Genomic DNA, 10480 nt, shown 5'->3' on the forward strand with positions numbered 1-10480 from the left:
GAGAAGAGCAGCCCCAGAGGGGATCTGAGCAATGCTCAGCAAGAGCTAAAGGACCTGTGGGGGGCAAGAGGCTGGGGCCAGACTCTTCTCAGTGGTGTCCAGCAACAGGACAAGGGGCACTGGGCACAAACTGGAATCCAGAAGGTTCCATCTGAGCATGTGTTAAAAAACCTTCTTGGGTGTGAGGGTGCTGGAGCCCTGGGGCAGGATGCCCAGGTTGTGGAGTCTCTTTCTCTGGAGAGATTCCAAAGCCACTTGGACCTGATCCTGGGCAAGCTGCTGTGGGTGCCCCTGCTTTAGCAGGGAGGTTGGACTGGATGACCTCCAGAGGTCCCTTCCATCCCCCATCATGCTGGGATTCTGTAACTGCTGACTTGCAGCACACTTGTCCAGCCCAGCCTCTGCATGAGAATCCATTGGGAAGGGGCACCTCTCTTACCTGGACCAAGCAGAGATGAAGAGTTTCTCACTGAGCTCTTTCACGTGGCACTTGGTGCCATGGTTTAGTCGGGAGGCCTGTCGAGACAGGTTGGACTTGATGATCCTTGGGGTCTCTTCCAACCTTAGTGATACTGTGATACACCATTGCAAGAGTTCTCACACTGCCCAGGGAAAAGACATGCTTCACCCCACGAAAAACTGGATGTCCCTGGAAACAATTAGATCAGCTGGGAAAGTCAACACCCCCAGTCCCTTCCCCCCTCTGCTTGCTCCAGGGCTCAGTGCTCTCCTCTCCAGGCTTGCTGACCCCTGGATCTTTGGTGGGCTGCCCATCCCTCCTCCCTTGCTGTGCTTGGGATGCCTCCCAGCAATCTATCAGCCTGCACCAGGAGTCAAAGAGCAGCAGAACCTGCCCTCAGTGGAGTTTCAGCCCCACTAATTCCCCAGGGCCAAGAGCAGGTCTTGCTGTTTCAAGCAGCAAAAGGATCTTTATCTCCTTTTTGACCACAAACATTTCCCACCAGCCAGCAGGGGAATACTTCCTTTAATTAAAAGTGCCATTTCTGCAGGAGAGTTAAAACCAGCAAGGCAGCAGGAAGAAAGCATCACACCAAGCACCACTGAATGGTTGGAGCTGGTTGTCTGTATTTCAGCTTTTCAAAAGAAGGCTTCTGGAGGCTGTCCAGTGCAATGTGAAAAAGCAACAAACAAACAAGAACATCATCATTACATAGAGAGCTTAAGAACATTTCTCTTTCTTCAGCCACACAAAGTGATTTGCTTGCCATTCCTCCTGAAGTCTTGTCAGGTTCTAAGAGCAAAACAGGGGCAAGGGTTTGCCTGAGGGCAAAGCATAGGGAACCACAGAATGGTAGGGGTTGGAAGGGACCCCCCAGAGATCATTGAGTCCAACCCCCCACCCCCCCCAAAGCAGGATCACCTAGGGCAGGCCTCACAGGAACACAGCCAGATGGGTCTGGAAAGTCTCCAAAGAAGGAGACTTCACAACCTCTCAGGGCAGCCTGCTCCAGGGCTCTGGCACCCTCATCATACAGATGTTGAGGTGGGCAGCTTGTACCTGTTGTTGCTCCTTGTCCTGGGCACCAATGAAAAGAGCCTGGCACCTTCATCCTGACACCCACCCCTCACATATTTATAGGCATTGATCAGATCCTCTCTCAGCCTTCTCTTCTCCAGACTAAACAGCCCCCAGGGCTCTCAGTCTTGGTGCCATCTGCAAATTCACTGGTGACTGACTCAATGCCCTCATCCAGCTCATCAATAAAGATATTGAACAGGATGGGGCCCAGCACTGATCCCTGGGGGCACACCACTGGTGCCTGGCTGCCAGCCGGATGTGGCAGCATTCACCACCTCTCTCTGGGCTCTGCCCTCCAGCCAGCTCCTAACCCAGCACGTGGGCTCTTTTAACTCCCTCAGTGAGTACTTCAGGTACCTGGAGAGAAATACATAGCTGCTACTTGAATCTATTTAACACCACACAAACACCCTGCCATGAATTACTGCTGAGTGCCTACGCAGGGCAGCCTTACTCATGCCCCAGATATGCCCTCTGGTGACTTTCAGCCCTCTTTTTCTCTACTAATCAGCACACTCAAGCTTTTAATGTGAAAGTTACCATTCCAAAAATGGCCTAAAATAAAGAGGTGAGCAGAGGTGGAGAGGTTTTGCCATACCCACAAAGCACCACAAGGTAAACTGGATCTTCACTCCTCCATTTTCTTCTCTCTCTGTGCAGCATTACCAGTTTTTGCATCCCTCTATCTATTCATTTCTGTTGTTTTGGTTGGGTTTTGGGGTGGTGTTTTTTTTTTTTGCTGGAAACAAAGAGCCCTAAGCTTTGCAGCAACAAAGGTACTGATGCACGAAGATGATTACAACTCATCCTTCATGTCCTCTGCTACTGGAATTCTCTTAGGGTAGATAAACAGCAAGGTTTTGGCAACAGCAAACCCCTTCACACCCCCAAGGTTGCTTGGGGCTTTATTGCTGGTTACAAACAAAAATGAAGGTCAGAACTAATCTCAAGCATGCTGTTTTCTCCCTTCAGTGGAAGCCTTCACTTTTGGCCTGCACATTGGCCACAGCAACCCCATGCAGAGCTACAGGCTGGGGTCAGAGCGGCTGGAGAGCGGCCAGGCAGAGAGGGACCTGGGGGTGCTGGTTGATGGTAGGCTGAACATGAGCCTGCAGTGTGCCCAGGCAGCCAGGAGAGCCAATGGCATCCTGGCCTGCATCAGGAACAGTGTGGCCAGCAGGAGCAGGGAGGTCATTCTGCCCCTGTACACTGCACTGGTTAGGGCACACCTCGAGTCCTGTGTCCAGTTCTGGGCCCCTCAGTTTAGGAAGGAGGTTGACTTGCTGGAAGGTGTCCAGAGAAGGGCAACAAGGTTGGTGAGGGGCTTGGAGCACAGCCCTATGAGGAGAAGCTGAGGGAGCTGGGGTTGCTTAGCCTGGAGAAGAGGAGACTTAGGGGCGACCTTATTGCTCTCTACAACTACCTGAAGGGAGGTTGTAGACAGACGGATGTTGGTCTCTTCTCCCAGGCAAGCAGCACCAGAACAAGAGGACACAGTCTCAGGCTGTGCCAGGGGAGGTTTAGGCTGGAGGTTAGGAAGAAATTCTACACAGAGAAAGTGATTGCCCACTGGAGTGGGCTGCCTGGGGAGGTGGTGGAGTCACCATCATTGGAGGTGTTCAGGAGGAGACTTGATGGGGTGCTTGGTGCCAGGGGTTAGTTGGTTGGGTGGTGTTGGATTGGTTGATGGGTTGGACACGATGATCTTGAAGGTCTCTTCCAACCTGGTCTATTCCATTCCATTCCATTCCATTCTCTTCCCAGCAATTCTGGACCAAACGATAGCGTCGCAAGACGCAGCAGGGTGGAAGAGACCCTTCAAGGTCTCTCAACCCTCATCCAAGCCCTCCCCTGCAGTGAGCAGGGACATTAAGTGTTTAAATGATCAGAGGGTTTCTTAATCTTTCAGGGGGGGGAAATAAAAAGTCATTTAGTTCAACCAAGACAGAGACAACCCCTCCCAAATGGTCTTCTGGCAGTAGCAAAGAACCTGTAGGCCATTTCCTCTGAGGGAGCTTGCCAAGGTCCTCCTCCCAAACCCTCTGGAATGGTATTTGCAGCATAAACCAATCTCAGCACTTAGAAGATGGTTAATTATTTACATTAAACTCTTAGGGCACCTCAAGACCTTCTTCAGACTGCAATAACTGTTGCCAGAAACTCAACTGCAGGAGCACTCAGTGCTTAGAGCTAAAGTGAGGAAAAATTGGTGATGGAAGACAACCTGCTTGCACTTTACCCAGGAATTCCTTGCAACAGAGAGCAAACCTGCAGTGGTTTACCACCATGAAAAAAAAAATGTTCAAGTACCCACAGAATCCCAGAATCTGACTGTGGCAGGGGTTGGAAGGGACCTCTGGAGATAATCCAGTCCAACCTCCCTGCTGCAGCAGCTTGCCCAGGATTGCATCCAGATGGGTTTGGAATATCTCCAGAAAAGAAGACTTCACAGCTTCTCTGGGCAAGCTGCTCCAGTGCCTCAACACCCTCACATGGGGAAGAATTCCTTCCTTGTGTCCAATCTAAATCCAGCTTCACAGTATCACTAAGGTTGGAAGAGACCTCGAGGATCATCGAGTCCAACCTGTCACCACAGACCTCATGACTAGACCATGGCACCAAGTGCCACATCCAATCCCCTCCTGAACACCTTGAGGGATGGTGACTCCACCACCTCCCCGGGCAGCACATTCCAATGGCTAACAACTCTCTCAGTGAAGAACTTTCTCCTCACCTTGAGTCTAAACCTCCCCTGGCGCAGCTTCTTCCAGTCTGAAGCCACTGCACCTCATCCTGTCACTCCATGCCTTTGTCAAAAGTCCCTCTCCTGGAGCTCCCCTTCAGATAGTGGAAGGCTGCTCTAAAGTTTCCCTGGAGCCTTCTCTTCTCCAGGCTGAACAGCCTCAATTCTTTCAGCCTGGCCTCATAGGAGAGGTGCTCCAACCCTGTCCTAGGTCCAACAGTGATGCCCAAGTGATGCTCACTTACAAGTTGAGGTTCCAGGTTCCATCAAGGACAACAATATTTCTGGGAGAAACTTCTATAAATCAAGAGAGAGCACAGCAGGCTTCTCTCCTTATTCATCCTATCTGTCCATATGTTGATGATGATATATAGCTGCTTGACCATAGCTGCAGTTTCAAAGCACCACTTGGAACAACATCACAAAGTCAAAGATTCCACTGAGGCGGGACTCCATTGCAAGAGAAATTCATCCCTTGGGGAGCAGACAGGAATTCTGGCTGAGGTGCTCAAACAGCTCAGCATTTTTAGGCAAGAACTTCTGCACCATTTCACACTTCTAACATCTGAGTGTGAGACAGCTGACAGCAAAGGAAGACAGCAAGGATTATATTTCCCATTATTTCCAGTAGAAATGCTAAGGGGGGAGGGGGGGAATAAAAATAACCATCTCATATATGTTCTCTCTGAAAACCAGAACTAAAGATTGATTTAAATATACCTGTGGATCCAGACAAGAAACTTTAGTGTGATCTATGAACAGTTTAAAACACAGTCCCCACTGAGAGACCTGGTGGCAGCACTGTCCGCCGAAAGCTGCTTTCGATCTCGCCTGGCAAGTGATTGTCTACAGACACTCTGCTCAGCAAGCATGCCAAGCAGAGGTGCACTGTGAAACAGTGATCATTCAGATCAGATTGAGTTCTAACTTGAGTTCACCCCACTGCCCAGCCAAGCAGTGGGTTGTTGTGGGGTACTTTTGTTCAGGCACTGCAGCCCACATGAAGCATCTTCACTCAAACCCCCGAGCTCTTCCTGACGTGCGCTTCCCTTCCCGCTCTCCCCTTCCTTCCATCTCCTCTCATTCAGCAGGATGGGTGGTTTCTCCCTGCACACACTGAAACCATCTTCTGACAGCTTCTGCCAGTCCATACAGGAAGGGGGATGCTCCCCAAGGAGGGTGCTGCATCATGACCATGCAATCATCAGGACTGGCAGGAGCACGGCAACGCTGGCTGTCCGCCTGCTGCCATCCGACGTCCTCCGGGCGTGCAGCACGGCGAAGACGGCGTTGGTGTGATTGGTTGGGATCTCCACGTTGCAGATCATGCCCTCACAGCAAGAGATACATTCCTGGGGACAAAAAGGAGAGCAGGGAACAGCAGGTAATTGAGCAGTGGCTTTTAGACATACCACAGAATCATAGAATTGTTAGGGCTGGAAGGAACCTCGAGGGTCATCCAGTTCCAATCCCCCTGCCATGGCCAGGGACGCCTCACACTAGAGCAGGGTGCTCACAGCCACATCCAGCCTGGCCTTCAAAACCTCCAGGGATACAGAATATAGAATTGACCAGGTTGGAAAAGACCTTTGAGATCATTGAATCCAACCTATCACCCAACACCATCTCATCAACTAAACCATGGCACCAAGTGCCTCAGCCAGGCTCTTCCTAAACACCTCCAGGGATGGGGACTCCACCACCTCCCTGGGCAGCACATCCCAATGGCCAATCTCTCTTGCTGGGAAGAACTTCTTCCTAACATCCAGCCTAAACCTCCCCTGGCACAACTTGAGACTGTGCCCTCTTGTTCTGGTGCTGGTTGCCTGGGAGAAGAGACCAACCCCCACCTGGCTACAACCTCCCTTCAGGGAGTTGGAGAGAGCAAGAAGGTCTCCCCTGAGCCTCCACTTCTCCAGGCTAAGCAACCCCAGCTCCCTCAGCCTCTCCTCCCAGGGCTGTGCTCCAGACCCCTCCCCAGCCTCCTTGCCCTTCTCTGGACACCTTCCAGCAACTCAACATCTTTCCTAAACTGAGGAGCCCAGAACTGGACACAGGACTCAAGGTGTGGCCTAACCAGTGCTGAGCACAGGGCAGAATGACTTCCCTGCTCCTGCTGGCCACACTGTTCCTGATGCAGGCCAGGATGCCATTGGCCTTCTTGGCCACCTGGGCACACTGCTGGCTCATGTTCAGCCAGCTGTCAACCACTACTCCCAGGTCCCTTTCTGCCTGGCTGCTCTCCAGCCACTCTGACCCCAGCCTGTAGTGGGGATGGGGCATTTCATATTAGATTGCAGTTTTGCCTCCCAGTACAGCTTCATGTGCTTTCCCACTGAGCTGGGCTGGCAGTTTCATGCTGTGGGGGTGGATCTCAGCCCACCCCAAGTGCTCACCGTGTGGTCGCTTTCTCGGTGCCGGTGGCAGCCCACAAAGTGGCATTCTTCTCCTGTAGCACATTTTTTGGTGACTGATGTGCTCTGCCCATTGTCTCTGAAGAGGTGAACTGTCAGACAGTACTGAGTACCTACAAAAGGAAGGTTAAGATGTTTATCTGCATCCAGTGCACCTCTTTTTGCAGGTTTCACAAACCTCACACCATTTAACAGAGCCACAGAATCAACCAGGCTGGAAGAGACCTCCAAGCCCATCAAGTCCAACCCTAACTAATCCACTAGACCATGGCACTAAGTGCCTCCTCCAGGCTTTTCTTAAACACCTTCAAAATACTTAGCAAAATACTTGCCCACAAATCAAGGAATGGCTTGAGGTGGAAGGGACCTTAAAGATGATCCAGTTCCAGCCCCCCATGCCATGGGCAGGGATAACTCCAACTAGACCAAGTTGCTCAAGGCCTCATAAAGTTTGAGCTTGAATGCCTTCAGGGATGGGGCCTCCACCATTTCTCTGGGCAACATGGCCCAGTGCCTCACCACCCTCATAGTAAAGATCTTCTTCCTAATGTCCAACCTAAAACTACCCTCCTCTAGTTTCACACCATTGCTCCTGGTCCTATCATCACAGTCCCTTTCCAGATGACATATTTGAGCTATATAAAGCCCTTTTTCAACCTGATCAATGCACCAGGGATGAGGCTTCCACCACCTCTCTGGGCAACCTGTGCCAGTAGATCACCACCCTCATGGGGAAGAACTTTTTCCTAACATCCAATCTGAATCTATACAGAAGAGGGGGGAGAAAGGGAGGAAAGAGAGAGGGGGGAGAAAGGGAGGAAAGAGAGAGGGGGGAGAAAGGGAGGAAAGAGAGAGGGGGGAGAAAGGGAGGAAAGAGAGAGGGGGGAGAAAGGGAGGAAAGAGAGAGGGGGGAGAAAGGGAGGAAAGAGAGAGGGGGGAGAAAGGGAGGAAAGAGAAGAAAAGAAAGAGGAGAAAAAGAACTTTTCATTGTTGCTTTGCAGTGTGAAATGGTCAAATTATTCAGCTCAGCAGAAATGGTATGACTCAGTATTAGTAACACCACAGCTGAGAGCACCACTGTGTAGGCATGTTAATCCTCTCCAGCTAGACTCCCCAGCAGATGGGTGAGTCAGGGAGAGGCACTTCTAATCATCAGAAGGAATCTCCTCAGGACAGCCACACTTACTTTCAGGACACCATCTATCTTCAGCCCATCTGTTACAGTTGTAGTTGTCCACTGCATTTTCACAAGTGAAGCACTTGAAACTGTTTGGGAATGGAGTGGCTTTAGAAGGATGGGGGGGGGAAAGAAAACCACAGCATGTTAGCAAGGATTAGGAAACAGCACAAGAATATATTCAGTGGGATACTGTCTGTGTTTGTACACACAGATATACAAATAGATATTACCTACATTTACATGCTTTCACTGGCACATCACTGCCAAGGCAAATAGAGCCTAGGAAACGAGTTCTGCAGAAGGCTTTGACATTTTAAACTGGTTTTGCCACAGCTGAACTCTAAAAGATCCCCTGGATTTACCCTCTCACAAGCCAAAACACCATTCATGCAGTGCTGGGAAAAGCAGGGAAGAGAGGAAGCCTCAGAGATGTAGGCCCTGCATGTACACTTGTACAGACAAACACACACAACCCACATTCAAATGGCTTTGGATTCCTTTCATGGAAAAACTGCACCTCCACAACCAGCTTCAGCTCTTCATCTTGAAGAAGTTGGAGCCCTTTGACAAAGGGACCAGGAGGAGGATTTCCAAACCTTATTTCCACTAGATACATACCTAAGTGACTATTCCCTAGCTGCACATCTATTCCTGTTAAATGGAGCTGTCCTGGCTTATTTTAAGCCAGACAAAGAAATTCTACTCAAGGAAGGGATAGAACACTTCTGATGCTAGATAAGTAAAACTGCACCTCCACAACCAGCTTCAGATCTTCATCTTGAAGGCTGAAGAAGTTGGAGGCCTTGGACAAAGAGACCAGAAGGAGGATTTTCAAACCTTATTTCCACTAGATACATAGCTGAGTGATTTCAAGATGCACAGTTCCCTAGCTGCACATCTATTCCTATTAAATGGAGCTGGATTTCCACCATAGACATGGCTAAGTGATTTTTAAGATGCACAATTCCCTAGCTGCACATCTATTCCTATTAAATGGAGCTGTCCTGGCTTACTTTTAATGATCCAGACAAGGAAAATCTACTCAAGGAAAGGATAGAGCACTTCTGATGCTAGGTAAGGAAAACTACACCTCCACAACCAGCTTCAGATCTTCATCTTGAAGGCTGAAGAAATTTCAGCCCTTTGACAAAGGGACCAGGAGGAGGATCTTCAAATCTTACTTCCACTATATACAGAGCTAAGTGATTTTTAAGGTGCCTAATTCCCTAGCTGCACATCTATTCCTGTTAAATGGAGCTGTCCTGACTATTGTAATGATCCAGACAAGGAAAATCTACTCAAGGAAGGGACAGAACACTTCTGATGCCAGATAAGAGACAAATATATATATATATATATGATGTTATTAGTGACAACTGGCTTCACAGGTCTCACAAGGTTTTTAATTACCTTCAGTCTGAATGAATTGCATGCAGCACACCTATTCTTGTCCTCACAAAACACCTCAACAAGATAAAAAAGACCCAAAAAACCCCCCACAACCCTCCCAAACATTTGTTCTGGATTATTTATGAGGAATCCACTGCAATATTTGCACTGCAGGGAGGCATTTCAGAGAGGGAGAGGGAAAAAAAGCCTAATGAAAGCACTTAAAAGGTGAAAGCTCTTCTGCACACTTCAATCTAGCAATGTGTGCAGCTGCTTAGGGATATTTGGGTTCTGTTCAGTCAGTTTGGGACAGAAAAGAAGGAAGGAAACTGCTGTGGGTTGCAAAGCAAAAGCTGCTTTGGGAACTCTTGACTCTTTGCATTTGAAGAAGGCAAAGACCTAAAAAAACCCCAAGGGACTGGAGGGAAATGGCAATGAGGTGAACTGCTAAGCTCTAGTGGCATGTAGCACAAGGGTCTACTTACGGTCTGGTGGAGGTCTCACGTTGTGGAAGTTGATGTTCTCAGCTGAAACCCAAGGTCCTGGGAGGATGAAGAAGGGGAGAAAGGCTCCGGCCAGCATGTGCCAGAATAACAACATGCTGAGTATTGCTGTGCATGAAAAGCCAAACCCTTAGGCCTAGGACAGAAAGGAAACAGATTGTTTAGGGGGCATCATAAAGAACTGGGTGTGTAGAACCATCAGATTCCACTAAGCTACTTCTGAAGCCTTGGGAAAAAAAAAAATCACTTGGGAGATGTATGCTGTGGGGCTGCCAAATGCAAGCAAGCATGAAGTGATGAGCAATGCAAAGCTGAGCAGTTACTGCCTTCTGCTGGCCAGAATCCTGCACAGAGCTCTGAAATTTCCACCCTCAAAACAGTTTAATGTTATTTCTTCAGTCTTATTTGTCCTTATAGATAGAATCTTATAGATTCCTTGTAAACAGTCCTTAAAATCAAGGCCAGAACTGAGCTGCTTGAAATTCTACCTGGAATCATAGAGGCATCCAGGATAGAAAAGACCATCGAGATCATCAGGTCTCGAAACAGATAGGATGACAACAGCATTAAGGAAAGAAAAATGCAGACAAATGTTGGGCTTGACACCAAAGCCTAAAGCCCAAGACCAGTTCCTTATCTGGTAGAGATCTCTATCAGCTTCAGATAAGCTGCATCATGTGAATTGTAAGTGTGGCACAGCATTAAAGATCA

General features: G+C 49.0%; 1 protein-coding gene across 1 annotated transcript; it reads right to left on the bottom strand.

Annotated features, from left to right (window-relative positions):
* Positions 1-5366: 5366 nt before the first annotated feature.
* On the bottom strand, positions 5367-9899 carry LYPD6B (LY6/PLAUR domain containing 6B). Its single transcript, XM_009909447.2, has 4 exons — positions 9752-9899; positions 7884-7982; positions 6680-6810; positions 5367-5635 (listed from the first exon to the last, which is right to left on the bottom strand). The coding sequence occupies exons 1-4, from the start codon at positions 9864-9866 to the stop codon at positions 5471-5473; spliced, it is 510 nt and encodes a 169-aa protein (XP_009907749.2). The 5' UTR covers positions 9867-9899; the 3' UTR covers positions 5367-5470.
* Between the last annotated feature and the right edge of the window lie 581 nt (positions 9900-10480).

The sequence above is a fragment of the Dryobates pubescens genome, chromosome 2 (assembly GCF_014839835.1).
Source record: "Dryobates pubescens isolate bDryPub1 chromosome 2, bDryPub1.pri, whole genome shotgun sequence".
NCBI lineage: Eukaryota > Metazoa > Chordata > Aves > Piciformes > Picidae > Dryobates > Dryobates pubescens.

Excerpts from the sequence above, each read along its gene's own strand:
- LYPD6B (XM_009909447.2), bottom strand. The coding sequence starts at position 9,866 with ATGTTGTTATTCTGGCACATGCTGGCCGGAGCCTTTCTCCCCTTCTTC. Across the intron at positions 6,811-7,883 it reads AGATAGATGGTGTCCTGAAA|GTACTCAGTACTGTCTGACA; the intron begins GTAAGTGTGGCT and ends TTCCTTTTGTAG. Across the intron at positions 5,636-6,679 it reads ACCGAGAAAGCGACCACACG|GAATGTATCTCTTGCTGTGA; the intron begins GTGAGCACTTGG and ends TTTTGTCCCCAG.